The sequence below is a fragment of the Mastigoproctus giganteus genome, chromosome 10 (genome assembly GCF_048544385.1).
Source record: "Mastigoproctus giganteus isolate SK-2022 chromosome 10, ASM4854438v1, whole genome shotgun sequence".
In the NCBI taxonomy this organism is placed as follows: domain Eukaryota; kingdom Metazoa; phylum Arthropoda; class Arachnida; order Uropygi; family Thelyphonidae; genus Mastigoproctus; species Mastigoproctus giganteus.
Genome location: NC_143584.1, coordinates 28,680,536 through 28,704,143, shown reverse-complemented (window position 1 = coordinate 28,704,143; position 23,608 = coordinate 28,680,536). Strand labels below are relative to the sequence as shown.

Genomic DNA, 23,608 nt, shown 5'->3' with positions numbered 1-23,608 from the left:
GAAAAAAACTGAAAGAACATCATGAGTCAGCTTCACACAAAAAAGCATTACATATAATCAAAACATCCGAAAAAAAATATTATTTCAAAGTATTGACATGACTAATGAAAAATATTTAAACAGCACTATAAACATCTTCTTTAATACCATTTATTCCATAATTAAAAGCAATAAACCATTCACTAACATGGAACATTTAATAGCTTTGCAAAAAAAAAAGAATAACATTGATTTGGGAGTATCTTTGCACTCTAGATTTATGGTCTCACTTGTCGTCAAACACATCTCCACTGAAATCAGAAAAAGTTTTTGGAAAACTGATAAGTCAACATAGTAAAATTTCAGTTATCATTGATGAAGCTTCAACTATTTCACATAACAGCATCTTAATAGTTTATTTAAAATCAGAAATTCAAAACTCTGAAGATAGTTTAACTGTTTTTGTTGATCTTCTGGAGTTAGAAGGAACAACATTGAAATAATTAACCAAACTTTGATATCAGTTCTGGAGAAGTATAGTTTCAATGAAAATTATTTATGTGAAAATCTTATTGGATTTTGTGCAGATGGAGCCAGTGTGATGTTAGGAAAAGAGTCAGCAGTTTCTGCCAAAATTTCTCACCGTATGCAATGAGAGAGGTAAAACAAGTAAACTACTTTCAGCATTTTCTTGATAAACTGTTTATTTTCATACTTCAAATAAGCATCAAAGAGAGTTAAATGATATTTCTAAAGAGTTTGGAACTAAAGTACTGAAAATAGGGAGAATATTTGGACCTCAATGGGTAGCCTGCAGTGCTAGAACTGCAAAAGCTGTTTGGAAGTCCTATGAAACTTTGTATGTTCACTTTAATAAAAATCATAAGTGGGAATTGTGAAACATTTCAAAAATGAAATTTTTTTTTAAAGATTTGGCCTAGGATTATGAAATCCTAGTAGAGATTTCAATACTCTCTACAGATTTACAAGAAAGAAATATTTCATTAATTAAAGCTGATAGATTAATTCATCAAACAATAAAATCAATTGAATATATGAAATCAAATAAAGGACCACATGAAAAAGAAGCAAAAGATATTATGAAAAATAAGAAATATAATATATCATTTGAAGTAAAGCAAAAAATAACATCGATTCCCAGAGAAAAATTGTTTGATCGTCTAATACATTTTATGAGAATGCGATTGCTGTTTGATGATGTAAATGAAAAGTATAATGATCTTCTGAGCTATTAACCCCAGGGGCTCGCATCTGGTGAGTATGGGCTTGGCACACCCAGGGAACTGAGCTGGATATCATCATTCTCTTTCTTAGTGACTCCTTTCTACTCTCTCTCTCTCTGGGAAACTCGGGAATTTTTTTCTGGCTGGTGCAGCACAAGCATCAGGCTTCCTTGCACCATATAGCTAATAATAATAATAATTTCAACCTATTAAACCCTAAAACTTGGCCAGGTCATGTTTGTGAAGCTCCATGGATTGAAGGTGAAAATAAATTACAACAATTAAGTCAACTAATTAAATACAATATTCCAGTAAATGACTTTCATTGATAGCAGAGATGCCATGTATAATAATGTGCCTGAGCCTGACAGTATTTTAAGGGCTAAAAGAATCTTAAAAGTTACCACTGTTAATGCTGCGGAAGCTGAAAGAGGCTTTAGTACTGTGAATAATATTATTGAGAATAAACAAAATTCTCTTACTATGGAAACAAGTCACCTAATGACCATCAATTTAATGGGAAAATTGCTGGAAGAATTTGATGCAATTCCTTATTCAAATCATGGATCAGGCAAGGACATCATCTAGCATGCAATAATCGTGTCAAAGAAAAGGCATCAAAAACAATTTCCCAAAACCAATCAATGATTTGAAAATTACTGGAATAATGTTGTTGTCTAAAAATTATATTTATTCCAATATTATTTATGATAATTAAAATGTTTCTTTTTCTTGCCATTACAGTTTGTTGTTCTTATTTTTCATTACTTGAATTCCCTATACATAATTTTATCTTAGAGTACTGGTTGTTAAATAATTTGAATATCACCACTGTTAGTCTGGTGCACAACTGAAGGGTGCATACAATGTTAGCTCCTTGATCTGTTACAAAAGTCAGCTTGGAAAGAATGTCTGGCTGAAGACCTAATTTCACAAGCCTGCGACTCAACACTTTTCCGATATTAGTGGCAGTTTTACAATCATCATGAAATTCACAAATGAACAGTCCTTTATTCCACAGCTTCCAGTTATCATCAATACATTGCAATGTCAGCTTCACGTAGGATATGTGTTTATAGTCATCTGTCCGCATCTTGGTAGATGCACTACACTGATATAGATCAATTAATGACTGAATATTGGGGATGAGTGTTTTTCACTGCTTTTCAGCTTCCTTTTGTGCATTGTGAGAAATTACAGGAGGATATGGAAAGAAATCTCTAACATTCAGATTTCCGTGCAGTGACCCTACTTTTATTAAAAACTGAGAGTACTCTATGAAGCCAGAACCAATCACAATGTCAAAGGGTCTAATGTCTTTTGTAACATAACGAGACAAGTTTTAGTAGCTTCATCCTTTACTTTCTCTAGTACATGTAAAGAAGGTGGATGTAAGTAGTTCTCTATGCCAGTATTGATTTTACAAGGATGACGACTTAAATGCAAAGTTCCGGGTTTTTTTGGCAGAGTAACTTAAAAGAAAGTGGCATTTTACTGAACGACAGAAATTTTCAATTCAGTAGTTACATTTTGTATTTCATGAAATAATTTCCATACATCACTTTAAGCATTATTTTTTTTCTGTCAAAATATATTCACCACTTTTCATTTTGAGGAGTGTGCATTCTTTTCCATATTTGAAAAAAACAACTAAAAACTCAAACCTAATAAATAAATAAATATTGTTCACATGCTAACTGCAACATTCCTGTTGCAGTTAGCATGTGAATGCGAAATCAGAAACACAAGTAATCCAGAAGTTAGAATTGCCAACTCTCACTAATAAGTTGCCAAATGCAGTTAAAAGTCAATGTTTTCTCATGTTGCCAAATCATATTTTATAACATTAAAATATACAAAAGTTACCTACACAAAAAAATAACATTTCTCTTCATCCACATTTCCTTCTGAAATAACACGAGTCGGGAAACAATGAGATTGAACTGCTGCGGGTGTAAAGTAGCAGGTTATGAACACCTTGCGATTCATCCAATCTTATGCAAATCAGTTTGTGGTATTTAATACAAACAGCAGTTTGTTTCCAAATTTCTTAAAGCATTTATAACCATCTGTTGTTAACTCACTTTACAAATTCTCTACAATTTGCGACTTGTTGCAATTGCCAATAAACTGCAGTTCATCCCTACTTGTATGTATCTGACCTCTACTTCTTCAATGCAACTAAGGGGAAAGGAATGCTTTATTATCATGCTAATTTGTTTCCGTTATGATACTCTCTTTTTGTGACCAAGGCAGTTTAATGCGATTGCATTTGACTGCAAAAACAGTTCCCCATTTCGTTCATATTTCAACATATGTTTTATTTAGCTCTATTGAATAGTCTGTTTATAATATGGGACTTTCCCTTTCTCTTGTACTAATTGGGTATTCCTAGTCCAAGCATTGTCCTCAACTGCAACACAAAGAGTGCCAGATAACTTTCTGTTTATGTTTTCTCTATCACGAGTTACCTGCTAATACAAATAAACTTTTCTTTGAATTAAAAATTGCTCAAGAAAGACTGAAATACTTAATGTTTCATAAAATTTCAACTCAAATATCGCCCAACCATACCCAAACTTGAATGTTATATGTGCTACTCAGTCCAACCCAAGCCCAATTATGTGTGCTAGCAGGCCCAAACCCAGCCCAGGCAGACCTCTAACAGACTAATAGCATCCATAAGGAGAGGTGAAAGTGATTCTTGCGCTGCATCTATTGAGATATAAAACAACCTGGACAAACCCTCCATGTGTAGATGTAAAGTACCATTCATAATAAATCCAATTGATATAGTGCAGCATACATTTTGTAGTGTTGTATTGGGTTATGTTGCTGTTCATGTTGTAAAATTGACCACCTATTGCCAGAAGGAGATGGTAACTGGAGGTCGATAGAATACTATCGACTTCCAGTTACCATCTCCTTTTGGTACTAGGAGGGACAGACAGGATAGGAGGAGGTTAGGTTACTGGTTAAGAAAACACAAGCAGTGCACCCAGGTGATGTGAGTAGCCAGTTCAGCCAATTTGGTGTGGCATAAGCATTGAGAAAACAAGAATGACAGTCAGTTGTGCTATTGGTCAAATGACTGTGATAAGAATGACAAAAAGAGTGAGCCTATAAATCAGAATGTCTTATGAGGGATTTTAATTATCCAGATATTGACTGTATCTTGAGGGTTGGTCACTCCCACAGCAGTATACATTTTCTGCCTCTAATGGATGGCTGTTTTCTACTGCAGCATGTTAGAGAGGCAACAACAGAAAGAAATAAACTTAATCTGATTATCTCTGACTCTTCATGCATTAAGAACGTCAAGGTAAAAGAACTCTAAATGGCAGTAATGGGGTGTTGAGAATCATAGTGGTGTAAGTCAGTAATTTTATAAATATGAGCTGTTCATATTTCCTGCATTCTCTAGGTGTCCACTGTTTAGTTTCATAGCAAAATCAGTAATTTTATAAATATGAGCTGTTCACATTTCCTGCCTTCTCTAGGTGTCCACTGTTTAGTTTCATAGCAAAATAAGTCAAAGTTGCAGTTCTAACCAAGAGATGTCAGCACTTATTTTGAATAGTTAACAATAAGAGCAGAAAGTTTAGAATCATAGTGAAGTAAGTCTGACTTACACCATTCTGTTCCTAAACAGCTTGTATGATGAAGGTTACATTTCAAGTGTGTATTGTTGTAGCAAGATGTCTTTTCATATTTCACGTAGCAATGTCTTTTAAGTTGAAATCTCAATAAACAGAGGATTTTAAGTTGAAATCTTGAGAAATGGAGCACATCAAGAGACCAACCAAGTAGAAGAATCATGCCAGGAAACTTCCTTCAGACCTAGAAAACGTAAAAGGAAAGAGTCAAAAAGAGCTGTAGCCAGAAGACTTTGCAATTCAGGTCGGGTCAGGCATATGTGAACTCAAAAGGAACTCAAGTTCAGTGTAAGCGGTTTGAAAACTTAAGATTGTGGTTGTAAAAAAAGATGCATAGAGTCCTTAACAGAAGAGGAAAGGAGAAAGCAATCTGATAATTTTATATTCTTTTTTGTATCGGATACAACACTTTTGTTGTATCTGATGGAATGGTGACAAGAGCTTTACAAAAATTGTGGAATTATACTTCATAACCGTTTTGCCATCATTACATCACTAGGGTACCGACCCACCCACTGAAGAAGGGCCAATAGCCCTGAAACGGTGCCATCTGGGTGGTGGTATCTGCTGAGAATAAGTAACAATAGTCTTCTCCTTTGGTGAAGCATTACTTACTCGAAGTGGTGCAATATCATGGCAACTCGTTGTGATGGTATTCACAATATGAGATATAACTTAAACGATGATGCTCTTGCAAACATTTGCTAATTCAGAGTTTAGCTGTGTACTAATATGATGCATTTGCACTAAACTGTAGGTAGTTAAGGATCACATTAATATTTTCCCAGTATTTCAAAGTCATTACATTTAAAAAGATAATCCAAACAGGAAGTTCCTTAGCCCTGACTTGAACCTAAGAAAAACGTATGTGCTTTATTGTGAATGGTGTGGGCAAAGAGAGACTGAATCTCTTACTATAATTTAATTTACATTTTCACGTTTCTCGAAAGGACACTTGCAAGGCCTGTGGCAAGTATAAACAGTCAATTGATGCAGACTGATGATTGATTGACAAAGACAGGACAGGTGATTTGGAGGGGCAAAAACAGAGAAATCAAGAAATCAACTAAATGGCTGAGGGAGTAAAGGCCCGAGGAAATTCTGACATCTATACAATCACGATAGATTCACAAAAAGCCTAAAATTAACTGTTTCTGAGGCCTACTATAGGCACAATATCTACTGCTATAATTTAGGTTTGCATGACATCATAAATAACCTTGGCTACATATATGTTTGGGATGAGACCATTGCATTCAGAGGTTCACAAGAGATTGCTTCTTGCCTGACTAAGCATATTAAGTTGAACAAAAAAAAAAAGCGTATGATGATATACAGCAACATATGCACTGGCCAAAATCAGAACATCAAGGTATCCTTATCATTAATGAAACTGATTCAAGAAACTTCGGTTGAAGTCATAGACCACAAATTCATGGTTTCTGGCACTCTTACCTTCCAAATGACTCAGACTTTGGGCTGATTGAGCAAGCTGGAAAAAACAAGATTATCTATGTCCTGGGTGGATGGTATGATACTATGAAGTCTGCTAGAAAACACAACAGGTTTATGGTTGTAAAGATGCAATAAGATGACTTTCTGAAAACAGAAGCTCTTGAAAAAGGCATAACAAAGCAGAAGAACGTTGAAGGTGAAAATGTAACTGGTTGAAGATACAGTGGCGCCATTATGAAACAGGAAAACCCGTTCACGATTTTCTACAAGTGTACATTGAATGATGACATCAGGGAACTGCATGTCAAACCCAATAGGGAGGGTTGACCTAAGAGCTTGAAAAGTACTGAACAAGAAAAGTTGTATGATGATTCTAGCGTTGAACTTACTAAAAAACGCATAGAGAAAAGTCTCTTTTGTCTCTTTTCTTTCTAAAGAAAAGAGACATGCTATACCTTCTCAAATACATCCCTTCTAATGCCTTCTTTAAAGGTATTAGAACCTCAAAGAAAGTTCATGATCTATGTCCCTTATCTGACTAACAGAAAGAAGATGAAGCATAAACAGTAGTTTGTATACGGTAACAGTGTTTTATGATTATCGAATTATTATGACTTTTTAATTGCATTTTTAAAAGAAAATGAGAAAAACAAAAAGCAACTATAATTTTTTTTTTAATTTTGCAACCATCTTTTACATTATTATTATATTTATGTTCGTCTTAGTTTCTTTTATGATCATTTTGCAACAACTAAGACAATCTTAACAATTTTGACAAAAAATTCCCAATGTGTCTAACTCGCAGGTTTTTTTAAAATTTTGTTAGAGTGTAATTTTTACAGGGAAAAATATAATCTCTTTTGTATGAAATCACAGTCATCTCCTTACAGTAATTTACCATTCTAAAATAGGTAAACTACTTAGAAACATAATGGTGTATGTTAATTATATAAACACTGCTGACCAAAAAATTTAATATTAACAAATATCGTCAAGCTCATGTAAATTTTTGAAGTGTTTTTAACCCCCAGGTGTATCACAATTCATTAAATTTTTTTGGTTTTTTATGAATGTAAACACAAAACACCTTGTTCTCAAAAATTAGAATAGACTGACTTACACCACTATGAATCTCAACCCTCCATATATTGGAGTGAAATTTACTTAAGGATCTAGCTACTCAAGGGTAAAGGGAAGGATGAAGAGAAGGAACCAACTGATAATGTTACCAACTGCAAATTCTAAATAGGAAGCATTCAGGAAAGTAATCATAGAAGCTACCGCGTTTTTATACCCAAAAAGAGTATTCAAGGTTTAGATCTAAATGAATATCAGATGATATTCATTTCAGACGATATTCATTTAGATCTAAAGAGACTAGTAACAAAGAAGCAAATGTGTGGGATGATTATAAATTATAAAGGGGCACACAGATGTCTAAAGTACAAACTAATCTGCAAACATGTCACTAAGGGGGTTAGGCAAGTTAAGATATTATGAGAATTCTTTGGCTTAGAATGCAGAGAAAATAAGCAGAGTATTGTGCTTATTTTGTCACAAGAAAGAAAGGGATAAATCACAGTTGTCCACTAAATATGAATGGCATAACTACTAATTATCCTGCAGGTTGCAAACAAACTAAATAAATATTATGTATCTACATTTATCTGTGAAGAGGTTTTAAGGATTTGGGAATACCAAAAGTAAACAGTCATAAAAAAAAAAAGTGCAGCCATTATCAACTCACTGCAGGATGGAAGCCTCCTCAACAATTCATGCTGAGGGAAATGGACCATAATCTGCCACGCTGGTCCAGTGCGGGTTGGCAGATCAACCATATTCAGCAGTCAGGGGCTTGTACTCCGGTCTACTCATAATTGGGAGCTAAATGATTTTGTGATAATGAATAAATTGTTGAAACTAAAAGTAAATAAGGCACCTGGGAGTGTAGAATTGTCCAATTATTAAAAAGAGAAACAAAAGAAGCTAGTAAACCTTTTCCATAATCATGAAATCATCCTTGGATTCAGAGGGATTTCCTATACTGAAGATGTGCAAATGTCTTTCCTATTCACAAAGGAAGATCAAAGGATGAAGTGAGTATTACAGACCTCTTAAGCTTGACTTCCGTTCCATGCCAAATAATGGAGTCAGTGATTAAAAGAAGTATTTCAGGATCATCCTGACAACAACAATTACATGGGAATCAGTACTGAATTGTGAGGGGGGAGATCTTATCTGTCCAATCTGCTACTAAGACACAGTAATAAGTCATTTCCCATCTAGTAAGGTGGTAGATGACTTATTACTGTGCTTTATTTCACCAGTTGATGAGAGTCATCTACCACCTTACTAGGTGGTAGATGACTCTCGTCAACCGGTGAAATACCACCACTTTGCTTATTGGAGGCTTGAAGTGGTGGAACCCATGTTTAGTCTCCAGAGCTAAGTTCCGGTCAACCGTTTGCCCACCTCTTCCATCATGCAGTATGACTGATGATTTTGAGGTAATGATGAACATCGTGATGAGATCCAATATTTCTTACATTTTGAGGGTACAGCTCTAAAACGGTGTTCGCAGGCCGGCCGCTAGTTAGTACACCACAGCGAACCTATTGGCAACTCTCTAGGAGGCTTTCGGATCAGCTAGTGTATAATCTTGCTACCTCTACTCTGCCAGATAGTGACTGGAAGGAGTCCGAGTAGGGTGTATGCGGGGAGAATTGTTGAGGCCACATTATGTCAAGGATCTGGGTATATTCTTACCATGTGTACGCCATATCCAAAAATTTCATTACTTCATACAGCATGTCCCCCCCACTTTTTCTTACTATCGAATACACCAGGAATTGTCAAACTAATAGAGCAAGCTTATCTGTGAAAAGATCTAAACCTCCCAAACACTTCCTAGTTCATTTCACAAATATACGTGGTCTCAATTCTAATCTCAATGATGTTCATTTCTTCCACTTGCAGTCTGCCAAACCCCATGTACTTTTTCTGACAGAATCTCAGTTATCGGTTGATTGGACCACTGTTCATCTCAGTTGCCCAAATTATTTGCTGTATAATTCCTTTTGCCTGAAAGATGGTACTAGTGCATATGTACATTTTGATATTCCCTGTCAGAGACTTGGTAATTTGGAATCTCCTCATTTCGATCTTCTCTGGTTTAAAATCTCTCTACTTCATTGTGTCAAATTCATCTGTTGTCTCTACTGTTCTCCCAACTCCACTAATCACTTGGAGCTCTTTGACTTCCTCTCTTTGCAATTTTTTTTTTTTTTTTTTTTTTTTTGTTAGTTTTTTTGGCGCATCAGCTTCTGTGACCATATTGCACTTCCCAAGGTTTTAGAATTTTGTACTCTGATCCAAGCCTGAGGTGGGATTCGAACCCGCGACCTTTGGGTTGCCAGGCAGGTATTTTACCCACCCGACTAGCCCGATCGGCTCTTTGCAACTCGACTTTCTCCAGTCCAACTTTCCTATCAGTGAGGTAAATTTCCTTGGTGATTTTAATGTTCACAACTCCAGCTGGCTTCCGTTTTCTAGTCACACCAACCCAGCTGGTCGAGATGTTGAGACTTTTGCAATTACTAATGACCTTGCACAGATTGTTCATTTACCTACAAGAATACTGGAGAATCCTAACCATGCAGCCAACACGCTTATTCTTTTTCTCACAAACAACCCTTCTAAGTACATGGTCGAAGTGAGTGGTCCTTTAGGCACCTCAGATCACAACTTGGTGATTGTCTCTTCTCCAATGGAGCCTTTATCTCATGGCTATTCTCAACCTCGTATTGTTTGGCATTACAGGTGACCCCCGCTTAGCGCTGATAATTTGTTCCGGAAAAACAGAGCGAGCGCTAAGTGAATCCGTGCTAAGCGAGCGCCACATTCCCATAAGGTAACATATGTATTTGTAAGTTGCGGTCAATGCCATAGGATATTTCCTAATCAATAATAAACGGTAGTGAAAAGATGCACAAATGTCGGTCAAAATATTTAATATTCAAATATTTGTACATATGAAATATTCTGCATTACATACGTATATAATTATGTGGTAACTACTTATATATCAAAATTAAACTTAAAATTCCAATTAAAATTATGAATTTAATTGATCTAAATTGATTTTAATTGATGAATTTAATCATGAAAAATGTCGATTTTGAGTTGGCCCTCTTGTAAATAAACAAAGGGTATTAATTTTAAATCCCCCACAGCGTTACTACCCAACAATAAAGTCACCCGATCCTTCGCCACTTTGAAACCTGGCATGTTTTTTTTTCTTCTTTCAATATGAAACTTCTTTTAGACATTCGTTTCCACAAAAGTCCTGCTTCATCTATGTTATAAACTTGTTGAGAAGTATAACACACAACACCCCTCTTCAATAATTTTTTTGAAAGTTTCGGTTCCTTGATCTGCACTTGCGGCTTCTCCCTAGATTTTAAATCTATTCAACCAGCCCTTACCAGTTTTAAATGGTTCCACTTTTTTTTTTTTTTTTTTAAGGGGAGTTTTCTTCAGATCATCATATTGGCTAATCTCTCTCTTATATAATATTTAATTTAACTGAATTCTGCATTAGATATTATCTTCAATAAAATTAGTTATGTCTTAACATTTCAATCCTAATAGTCAGGCTAACCCTAGTTGCTTGCAGTGGAACAGCTATCTTTCCCGCTGATAAAATTAATTCTTTATTTTTTTTTATAATTGTTCTTACAGTTAAACTTGCAAGTCCTAAATTATGGCACACATCCGCTTGTCATTGACCGGAATCGATTCGCTTCAAAACGTCTAATTTAATTTTCAAATTCAGTATTTTTCTTACATTTATAGTCTTCACACTGCGTCCAGACGTTGTTGCTTTTTCATTCTTATCGGCCATTATTAACTCTTCGAAAATGTAACTGTGTTGGTTGCATTAATTACGATACAATATTTGAGTAAACTGTCTGTTACGCACGATGTCTAATACTGTATTGAGTGATGATTAGTCTTTGGATAAATGCATATACAGTAAACCCCCGCTATTCGCGGGGGTTATGTTCCTGAGAAATGCTGCGAATACCGAAAACGCGAATACTGAGTTATGGCTCCCATAGTAATAAAGCGGTTCCGTTCCAAAATATGAAATATATAAGAAAAACTAGTCTAAAATTTTGTCTATTTATGTATTATATGTACTTTCATAATATGACTATGTACATAGACAGTACATAGTGAAATGCAAGCATATGGCATCGAAATGAAAATAAGAAACAATTTAATATTAAATGTAATATTTATTACAAATTTCAAACAAATATTTCAAACCAGTGCCTTTGCTATAGCTAAAAAACTTATCCCGCCAGTGCTATCACCAGTTTCACTAAAGTGTTGGTAAAGGAGTTTTGTCTTTTCACGAATGATGAGTGAACTTAACAGAATTTTATTTTGAGTTCGGTCTTCTATCCACAGATTTAAAGCTTTTTCCATTTTTTCTAATTTAACATCATGAGTTACAGAACAAATTTTTGAAACAATTAGCTCGTTTTCATGGACACTACGGCAGATTTTTTCTTCCGATTTTTTGATTGATCGTACCATTGACTCATTGATTTTATAATGTTTTGCCACTGAGAAGCACTTTTACCATTAGAAATTTTGTCCAATAACTCAATTTTATTCGCTAATGTCATCATCATCTTTGATCTTTTCACATTTCCCTTGTTATTCGTAGCCATATTTTCGTACGGGTTAGAAAGAACTTGTCCACAATAAAGTCACTTTCTTCTGTCGAAAAAGTCTGTTTTACGCTGCAAAATGGTAGATTTATCACTTTTGTAAGCATATCAATTTATAAATTTATTCAATTTATAAACATATAAATTAAAAGCAAACGAAACCTTCCATGGCAAGCGCATAACACATACTGCCGACCGGGCTAGCCAGGTGGGTAAAGTGCTTGCCTGGCAACCCCAAGGTCGTGGGTTCGAATCCCGCCTCGGGCTTGGATCAAAGTACTGCAAAAACTTTGGGAGGTGCACTATGGCCACAGAAGTCAATGCGCCAACAACTACCAAAGAAAAAAAAAAAATAACACATACTGAATAAGGATTAGAGAGAAACATCTACGCTTGCGATTTTGTCACCCCTCTCCCCCCCCACCCACTGACCACTGTTTTGACCGGGAAAGATAATTTTAGCTACGCCCATGTTTTTTTATGGCGGAACATGTTCACGGCGCTTTAAAATTCACATTTTTTTAGGTTTCATTTCATATTAAATCAGCGACCGCGAAACCAAGAATACAGATACCGCAAATAGCAGGGGTTTACTGTAACGCAGATATTACAAGCAATATACTTGATAATTTTTTAAAATGTTGATCTCAGAACTATGTAACAAGTCACTGTACTGCATTAAATTAGCGTGCAAGAAAATTTCTCAAGTCGGTGCAGGAAACGTTTTAATGCTGGTTTGCTATTCATTTTCAAGCTATCAACTCCATCAAATGAAACGATTTCGTTAAAAATGCAATCTGTAAAAGAGCGTTATAGTGATCTGTGACAGCGTTATAGTCAGATACGGGTTATAATATAAGAACAGCGTTATAGTGAATCAGCGTAAAGCGAACCGTGTTATAACGGGGGCCTGCTGTATAAGAATGCAAAATGAGATGACCTGCAAGATTTCTTTTCCTTGGTCAGATTACTGTTTCAAAACTTCTGATGTCAACGTTTGCTCAGATCGTGTCAGTGAAATTATTCTTGTAGGAATGGAATCCTTTATTCTACACTCCACTTTAAAATCTTATCCTTTATCTAAACCTTGGTTTTCTAATAAATGTGGTAGTAGTAGTAGTAGTGGCATGTGATGCAAGAAAGCATGTGTATGAGCTTATACAGCATCAGCCAAAAAAAAAAAAAAAATCACACCATTCCCTCCAAATGCCTATCCAGTTCCTCCTTAAATTTATTCAACCTATCAAGTTCCATAACGACAGATGGAAGTTTGTTCCAGCAATTAACCACCCGCTGGCTAAAGGCGCCTTATACACCTCAATCAGATCACCGTGCAGGTGCCTAGTCTCCGGCCACTGCAATTTGCAGAACTTAAGCCTCTCTTGGTAAGAGGATCCCTTCATTCCCCTCACCAATCTTGTTGCCCTTCTCTGTACATGCTCAAGTAAATCTACATCCTTCCTAAAATGAGGCCTCCAGACCTGTACGCAGTACTCAAGGCGTGGCCTGACCATTGCTTTATACAGAGGGATAATCACCTCCTTTTCCCTGCTAGCAAAATTCCTATATATCATTGACAAAACCACATGACCTGCCCTGGCAGCCTGTCTACATTGCTCAGAAAACTTCATATCTGCCTGCACAATTACTCCCAGGTCTTTTTCATTTTCTACCACCTTAAGTGTAGTACCACACAGTTGGTACGTTTCTCTGGGGTTACTTCTACCCATATGCAGTACTTTGCATTTGTCAAGGTTAAACTTCAGTTGCCACTTCTTAGCCCATCTGCCCAACTTATCTAGATCCTGCTGCAGTAGCACACTGCCATTACTGTCATTAACAACCCTGCCGACCTTTGTATCATCTGCAAACTTCGACATTAAGCCTGATATACCTTCTCAATATCATTGATAAATATACAAAACAACAATGGACCCAACACCGAACCCTGTGGGACTCCACTAATAACATTAGTCCACGAAGAGCAGCACCCATTGATTACCACCCTCTGTCTTCTCCCACTTAACCATCCTTTTATCCATTGTAGCAACTTACCCTTAATGGTAAGGCTGTTCAAGAGAAGAACGTTGCATATCGTAATTATGCTTGTTTCCAAATCTTCAGATTCATTTTCTGCTTACACGAAAGCTCGCAACAATTGTAAAGCAGTTATCAATCGGTCCTAACTAGATTTTGAACAGGCTAAGTGTAGAAAACTTGCTTCTTGCCCTAATGTTAGCCAAGCATTCTGGCCTCTAGCCAAAGCTATTGGCCGCAACTTTTGCTCATATCTTTTGGAATGGGGGGAAACATTGGTGACTAAAACTGCTGATTTGTTTAATGTATCCAGAGCAGCTGTATCAAAAGTGATGTCTGCATTCACCAAGTATGGAAAAAATATCTGATAGGACAAATTATGATCAACCAGTAATTAACCATTCCCCCAATAAATATTGAGGTCAATTTCAAGGACACCCTGTGTCCTTGAAAGCCTCCTTTATAAAACTGTTATTGCGTGAATAAGGTATATGAAACCAAGTCCAGGTAATACATAATTTTTTCAAATTTTATTACTTAGGCACCTTTAGTTATTCTGCTAATGTGCCACTTATAATCAAATTCCTCCAGTATTTCGCACAACATATCTATGTCAATGTGGCCAACTGCTTCACAAATGTGTTCTTTAAATTCCATAATGGTTCAGCATAGGTGGAATATACACATGGTCTTTTTTACAAATCCTCAGAAAGTAGAGGCGCCTCCGTAGCCAGGTGGGAAGGAGCAGCAGTGCGTAGCACACGCTTCTTGATTAGACCGGGGTTCGAGCCCGTCACCACCGAATACGGAGGATGCGGAAAGGTCATTCAGGGAATGACCACCGCATATCCCGGAGCAATATGGCCTTAGTTGCTAATGCTCCTAAAAACCAAAACAACAACAACAACAACAACAGAAAGTAGAGTTAAAGCTAAAGGAGTTAGTCAAAAGAAGGGACCATGGGAATTAATTCACATCAGTTCAACTATGTTCTCATAGACTTTTGTTTGGCCACCACCTCAACCAGGTGGTGGCCAAACAAATATGAATCTATAAACAGGCATCCTTTATGAATTTTCCAGAAATTTCCATACCATTACAGGAAATCCACTCTATGGCTTCTTTTAAAACTTACACATAACAGTGGTTGCAGACTAGCTTGTTGAACAAAAGTACACACTGTGCCTTCTCAGAGTTGGTAAATTCTATCATGATCACAGTTTTGTGATTATGGTGCCACCCACAGCAGTGCACACATTATCCATTTGAAAAATCAAAAACTTGAAGATCTCTGATATCCCCTTGGAAGTGGTTTCAGGTTTGTATCATGTACTATTCACACAATGTTTTAGTTTTATAAAGGTTTGTGGGCACCTTGTGTATGTAACATACTATAACATGGATATATCAAAACCTCAAAAATTTAGGCTAATAGATAGAAAGGGTAGTCAAAATTATACAATATATGTAAATACAGAGGTGTATTGCTAAAAAAAAATACCAGAATGCTCATTCTCCAGAAGACTATATGATAACGCCACATCGACTGTACAGTAACTGAATCGGACTTCAGACTCACGGTTCGTAGAACAACCATTTCTAACTTTCAGTTCATGGCAAATCAAAATGCAGCATTTGCACACATCACAGTACATCTTATTTGTTGGATCTCTTTATCTAACACATTGTACTTTAGTAAGAAATGTTCCAAGTTTCATTGCAAAATTTATATTTTTGTTTTTAAATAAATTTTTAAAGAAATCTATTAATTTTAAAGATTACTATTAATATATATTTTTAGTAGCAATGGGTAAAATAGATATTTCTCCCTCCCCTTTGATTATGCCATTATTTCATAATATTAGGTGTATAAATTTAATGATTTTCTATTATGACATTTAGAAAAAAGTACCAGAATATCGTTCCAGTGCGCTCTGGCCAGAATACACCACTGTGTAAATAGTTTTTCGTAGTTCATAAAAAGAAACACATTTATTCAGAATAAAGCAACATGTTAAAACAGATGTATTAGAATATAAATATGATGAAAAGAAAAGAAAAATTTTATGAAAATGTATATATTCAAAATAAAACTGAATAAAAAGAGTTCAAAATGAAACAGAACATGAATAACACAATATTTAAATGATACGCTATAATTAATGTATTAAATATTAATAATTATAAAATTTAATTATGTAAACAGTGACCGTATTCCATCTTCCTTTTTAAAGAAATCAGAAATTTTCTGTTGAGTAAAGATCCTACTGTATTTTAGTTTCTTCATCAAACATAAAATTAAATTCCTACCTGTACCACCAGTGGATGCCACCATTTTGGCTGTGGAAAGCACACTAGGTATTAAGTCAAGGATGACAACATGTGAATTACTTTTATTACTATATGACGCTGAAATTCATTTTCTTCCATGATGCTCTTAAATCCCCCAAATTAATACCCTTATCACTACTGTTGTGCAACAAATTTTAACACTTCATCTTTCATTCCATTTCAGGCTGGATGTGCAGAAATTTGCTTTCCCTCTGTGTTGGTTGATTGTTGGAACAAACTCCCATCTAGTGTTGTGGGGGTGGGTACTTTGAATAAATTCAAGAAAGAACTAGATAAACTGCTAGAGGGGACAAACAAGTGAAATGGGAAGTGCTGTTTTTTTTTTTTTTTCTGGCTGATACTGCTTTCAGCTATGCTTGCTTTCTTGTATCATTTGCCATTACTACAACCAGTTGTAAGTAATGCTTTTCATGTTACAATTTTAAATACTGGCCACTGCCTTTTCTCCTCTTGTGTTCTGCTCAGTCAGAATAAAAAAATAAAAAATAAATGTTTTTATTGCCATAATCACTTCATAAAATTTCAGTGGAAGGATGAACAAGTGCATTATCTAATAATAATGCCTTCATTAAATGCAAATGAATATATAGAGGCAATGATCAAATAACTTAAAATAAAAGCATGTCATCTGTATACAGTTATAATCTAACAATCACAACATTTGCAGATGTTTTCTCCACTGCTTCTCCACCCATGCCTCCAATTTTTAATATTGGGCACTGTTTTTCTCCTCTTGTGTTCTGTTCAGTCAAAATATTATAAAAAAATATATACGTTTTCAAAATGTTTTCAAACATTTGCAAGTTGTTTGAAGGTTATATGGTACTGGGAAGTAAAAAAGCCAGTTAATACTGCCATCTTCAATTCATAAAATTTCAGTGGAAGGATGTTTAAAAAATACAACTCAAATATTATATTGGTCTTATGAAGGTATTTTGCTCATCCCATCTGGATAGATTTACTTCTTTTACAAAATTATTGCGTAACCATTCAACAAAAAGTTTGGAATTGTATCATAAAATTCTCATTTAGGAAAAATTCCCATAAAGATTTTTAAAAGAAAAACTTTAGAAAATAAGCACAATCACAAATGAAAAAGGTACACGAAGAATTATTTAAATGATTTTCTACTACAAAGTTTATCCTCCAAACTTTTGCATTTTCAAAATACTGATTTTGCAGTGAGAACTCTGCTTATTTTCATAATATATAAAAGAAAATTGCATTAACAAATAATTATTATATTATATAATAAATCATATAATAATTTCCAGATATTTCAAAACCCTGTGTAGCCTCCTCAGTGATATATATATATATATATATATATATAACATAAAATAGTTAAAAAGGATCACATGTTACTACTTTGAATAACACAAAGAAAAGTCTTTATGTTATTCAGGCCTAAAGAGAGCTAGAAATTTATTTGCAATGCACTGAGATAATGAAGTGAATGACTTATGTAAAATGATAATACTAACAAAATCACAAAAATTTAATGACCACACAACATAACTGTTTACTTTTTACTGTATGACATAATGTTTTTTTTTTTTTTTTTTTAACTGTAGGTCAGTGGCACTCTAAATGAAATGAAACTACTCACATGGCATCTATTAGTCTGACTTTGTCATAAATGAAAATTTATATTTAGATTTTTTGTTGAAATGGAAAGGGCCTTTTGTTAATTATGAGTTTAATCATTTATCCCATTTGTTGTATTTTATGCATTTTTTCATTTGTCTTTTTTCATGTCCCACTTCCCCTCAGTTTTCAAGTATTTTATATAGTAAACAAATGACAAAATACAACTTTCTGAAAGATAACACAACGGGTATAACTAAGCCAAACTACAGACTGCATAGATGCTGTTCTTACTCTTTCATACCCACCACCCTAAGGGGTTGAGAAGAGGATGAACTATGGTTGCTAGGCAAGAAATTTTATTATTATTATTATTAGCCATATGGTGCAAGGAAACCTGAGGCTTATGCTGCACCGGCCAAAAAAAAAAAAAAAAAAATTTCCCTATTACCCTGAGAGAGAGAAGTAGAAAGGAATTACCAAGAAAGAGAAGAATGATGATATCCAGCTCAGGACCCTGGGTGTGCCAAGCCCATACTCACCAGATGTGAGCCCCTGGTACCAACTATTTCCAAAAAAAAAGGGAGGGCTCTACCACTCCCTAATGCTTATTAGTTGCTCAACAAACCAGCAACTTCTACTAATCCATAGTAAATCAAAACAAAAACTGAAAATATTGCATTATCATTTTTAAAAAAATTGGTGGGAATGAAACATGAGGATAAGATTATACTTCCAAATTAAAAAAAAAAAAAAAACTGTGACTAAGTCTGTTGCCACACAACTGACAAAGAGAAAAGGAAACAATTACTAAACATACAGTACGCCAGAACCAGGAATGGGATGATAGTTGGAAAGATAGAAACTTGTTAGAAGGGTGGTTGTTTCAAAGAATGAAATTTGAATGAAAAGGAAGAAAATTTGGAATGACCATGGGTTGGTGGGTACAATTCGGAAATACCAACATTAAAGGCATGCTGCAAAATGAAAAAATAAAAAAAAGAAAAAAGCTTCATGACGAATATAAAAAAGGTAGATAAAACGACAGCAAAAACTATGATAACAATTATCATATAATTTCTGATCAAAGAAAATGAAGTCCAAAAATAATCCTACTGACCTCCAATTGAAGATGCATGAGTGACAACATACATTTATACACCTGATAACTCTGGTAATTACATTATGGTAACTGTGCAATATATTTTTTCGCACAATAATTTGCTACATGGGGGTTAGCCCAAATTTTACCTCTGGTCTAACCTGTGGAAGACAGTCACTGAAATCTCTACAATCATTTCATTTTTGGTGGGAGATGGGAAAAGCGAGTACAACAATCGTTGCTCTTTAAATACATTTTTTATAACACGGCGTGCATTTTATAACTTTTTATAACATTTTTTTTTTATAACTAAGCCAATGCTTTAGCGACATGCTACCTCATATGGTTCAAAATCCATTATTAATAACTATTACTTAGATATTAATTAACTCTTCCTTTTATTCCCTATCCATTAATATATCGCAGCTTTCCTTGGTCCCAATCTGGTTACTCCTGCAACATATAAAAAAAATTTCAAGTTTTTAAGACTACCCTCTACCACTGACAAATGGCCGACTTGTCAGATATTTTATTTAGATATTTAAAGTTATAAAAAAACAAAAGGAAACTACATGAAGAACTAGAAATAAAGGCAATTATAATAACATCTTCATAATAATCTAGTCACATTTTAAAAAAGGAGCTGTAACTATCAACAAACATAAAATTAAATACCTACCTGTACCACCGGTGGATGCCGCCATTTTGACTGTGGAAACCACACTAGGTATTAAGTCAAGGATGATCAGTGTGCTTCGGCATGTAAACATTAACAAAATATCAAGACATCAATTTTTCCAGAAAAAAAATAGACCAATTTGAAAGACGCAATTGTATGTTACAAGATGCGTTTTGTAATATTTATTTTAAAATTCCGAAGACTATCTGACGTGCAATAAGAAAACGTGATCTGTAATAAGTTGGGTTATACAAATTCTTATCAAGGTCAACTCTCCGTGCCATTTTTGGATATTCTTTGAAGTGTCATCAAGAAGAGGGCAGATAGACTGGATAGATAACACTCCCAGCACTGGGTAGAAAAGTCCTCAGTTCGAATCCCGTCCAAGACAACCCCAGGGGCTCACATCTGGTGAGTATGGGCTTGGCACACCCAGGGTCCTGAGTTGGATATCATCATTCTTCTCTTTCTTGGTGATTCCCTTCTACTTCTGACTCTCACTGAATCAGAGTAACTTAATTTGTTTTGGTTGGTGCAGACTTCATCCTCAGACTTCCTTGCATCAGACTTCCTTCCATCAACCTCAGACTTTCTTGCATTAGACTTCCTGCCATCAACCTCAGACTTCCTTGCATAAGCATCAGACTTCCTTGCATAAGCCTCAGACTTCCTTGCATCATATTGCTACTAATAATAATAATTATTATAATAACCAATAGGCCAGTGGTTATTATAATACATCAGCCATCGTGCCCCAGGTTCGAATCACTGGCTTGGTGGAAGCGAACGCAGCTCTCTATTACGCTGGGAGACCGATATAATAATAATAAAATAATAATAGTAATAATAAAAACATCGCGAAATTTTCCCTATTGAACTTGCCTACCCCATGGTGGGAATGACAGCTGAAGCAAATAGCGGCGCCATCTTCTGTCACTCGAGAGAACTAAAAACCACTGGACATAAGTCGAAGCTAAACAAGTCCACCTCCATAGAGGGATGATGTCGCAGAGAAATATTACTCATATTGCGTCGAGTGTTGTGCAGGATAAAGTTACTCGCGTTCAGGCATTAGGCAGAGAGGTCGGTTCGAAAAGTTGGAGACAGTCTCCCGAGGAAGACAGTGAAGCAAGTAGCACTGTTCCACATATGGCTACCAAAAGAGAAGGGTAAGGCCATCCAGCCCCCACCAACTGGAAGTGCTTCCTGCACAACTGCGCTAGTGACCACCCAGGAAGGAAGAAGATCCTAACGGATCTTAACTGGAGCATCGAAATGAATATGTACATCATGCGAGCATACTATGAAATAAAAAGGATAGAGACCGATATAATAATGTGCAGGTCGTGACTACATATCAAGGGGTTGGAACGATTCCCGGATATTCAGGTCACGAAACAGCGATTAGCAGACCAAAGGAGTACCATAGTGGTATTCGTTTGGTCTGCTCGTACCATCTTGGAAAAAATCAAGCAAGATGTGAGCGATCAACTACAAAGAACAAAGAATATGGTTAGTATGAAATCAGAGGAGGAACAGCATACTACGGAATCAGAAGAGGAACAGCATACTACGGAATCAGAAGAGGAACAGCATACTACGGAATCAGAAGAGGAACAGCAAGAAGAAATACAGCCTTGAGTAGCTGAAGTGGAAAGAGATGAAGTCATGTTATCCAGAACAGAAGACGAGTGGAGTAAGGCCCTAAGAGAATTCAAAGGAATGTACCCTACACAAACCCATGTGATATCTAAGCAGAGGCCAAATAAAATTCTGTGGAGAGCAACAGACCATCTCAATCGGCAAATAATACCATATTACCTTGACAACGATGGTGCAACGCTGGAGGCTGTCCACAAAACCGTATACTGTGCTGCCATAGCAGCCACTAGGATTAATGGAAAAGAAACGAGAGACCAGCAGAAGAACCGAAAACAGAAGGAACTGCCAGCTTGGGAAAGAAGACTTCAACAGAAGATAGAAGAATTAAGAGTCAAGATTGGTCAGTTGACCCTGTACCAACAGGGGAATAGAAGTAAGAAATCGATTGGAAAGGTGAAGACATCCTCAAGAGAGACAGCGTCCGCAGTGTTCGGTATTCAGTGTGTTGAGGGTCAAACGGTACCAGGGGTTTCTCCCATCACGAGAGTTTACATTGTCATGTGATACAGTACACTGTAAATGCCAGAGATTTAAAAGCATATGGATATTGTACGGTGTAGTGTGTACCATTGTTCATCTGGTCATTTAGCCGCTGAGCCCCTAATGGGAACCAACGTTGCCCACACTTTGCCCCGTGGAGGCAAACCGGGTACACCAGCACATTATTTGAAATCTGGCAGGCCCTGTCACCTAATTTCCTAGGATTTCAATGGCAAGGACCTGAAAAAAAAAAATTAAATAAATAACGACTCTGTAGGGATTATACGCTGAAAGGTGTATAAGGCCAAAAAATTGAGCGAACAAACTTTTAGTGTTTTTACGTTTCGACTGTGTGTAGGGCATGCGCTGCGTGAAGTAGACAGGGTGGATGAGGAGAATGAAGACTGCGGGGGGGGGGTAGAAGTTGGAAGTATGGGATCGATAGAGAGATTAACCCCTGCATTAGACAGTGGGACAGGCCCATGTTCCAACAGAAGAAAGAGTGGGGAGGCAAGGAGGGGAGGGACAGGGACCGTATCCTCCCTCCTACCCGGGAAGTGGTAAAAAAGGCACCGTGCAAGAGAGCACTCGTGTAGGTTGCCAAAAGGCCTTTGATGTTGTCAGTCCAGTTGGTTAAGTCCAAATTAGTGGTTGTCAATTCATCAGGTTTTTCTAGAGGTGGTCAAGAATTGTCTTTCTTACAGTTCTGTTATTACAAATGTTCTACTTTACTAATGGGCATCTTCGTTCGGTGTATTTACCTTTCGCTATTGTCTATCATCTATTTCAAGTCTGCCTTTGTTGTGCCAGGAGGGTTCTTCGTCTTGTGAAGAGATCCTTTGCAAAGCAAAAGAAGACATTATATTCATCCTGGGTGTCTAAGAGGCGAGATTCTTGATCCTTTGGAATATATCTGATCTTCGTAATGAAGATACAGCGAAGGTCCTCATATAGCGGCAGTCGTAGACAAGGTAATGCAGCTCTCAAGCCGTCCGCAGGTACACGTTGGGTCCTCTGTGATGCCGAGAGCGGCGAGTTTAGCATTTATAGAACCGTGACCAGTAAAGAAAAACGTTGTGGATAGGCCTGGCGAGAACCATGGTGGGATTATAGGGAAGGTTCAATTGACGTATGGTAGGAATTTTCTGGTTATCTCTCCCTTGGTCGAGTTTGACCACTTGGTCTGCTAACATTTTGTAACCTGAGATGGGAAGCGACCATCGATGTCTCCCTCGCCACTCGAAATATAGCAGGTAACATTTCTGATTAGACGGTTCAGGATGCCTGGAACACGTCCGAGCACAGGGTCCTCACCTTCCAACTCAATAGGAACCTCCACAGGCAGCCAACAACTGGACGGATGCTCCAACGCTATGCCCTCCATACTGCAAACTGGGATCTATTTAAGGAGACCCTAACTGTTAACAAAAACAGAAGAACAATGGACCTAGAAAACGCCAGAAGCTCAGACGAATTGCAAAGAACAATCACAAATATCATCACCGACGCTGCCAACACTGCAATAAAAAGAAAACGACCTACACCTGGCACTATGCCGTGGATTTTAATGACTGCTGCTGCAGCATTAAAGGGAGATTCCAGGCTCTGGATTTCGTAGTTGTCGTTATCAAGGC

The 23,608-nt window shown here is 36.3% G+C and overlaps 1 protein-coding gene across 2 annotated transcripts in view; it reads right to left on the bottom strand.

Annotated features, from left to right (window-relative positions):
• The window catches only part of LOC150078918 (ubiquitin-conjugating enzyme E2 variant 2-like), a 90,766-nt gene extending 70,860 nt beyond the window's left edge, over positions 1–19,906 (bottom strand). Inside the window, exon 1 of one of the 2 annotated variants that reach the window (XM_090382842.1) lies at positions 19,833–19,906. In XM_090382842.1, coding sequence (XP_090238968.1) covers positions 19,833–19,857 — 25 coding nt within the window. In that variant the 5' untranslated portion in view covers positions 19,858–19,906. Of the gene's footprint in view, positions 1–4,855; positions 5,041–19,832 lie in introns of those variants that run through there. The other variant, XM_090382841.1, reaches the window with a different exon arrangement.
• Positions 19,907–23,608: the final 3,702 nt, after the last annotated feature.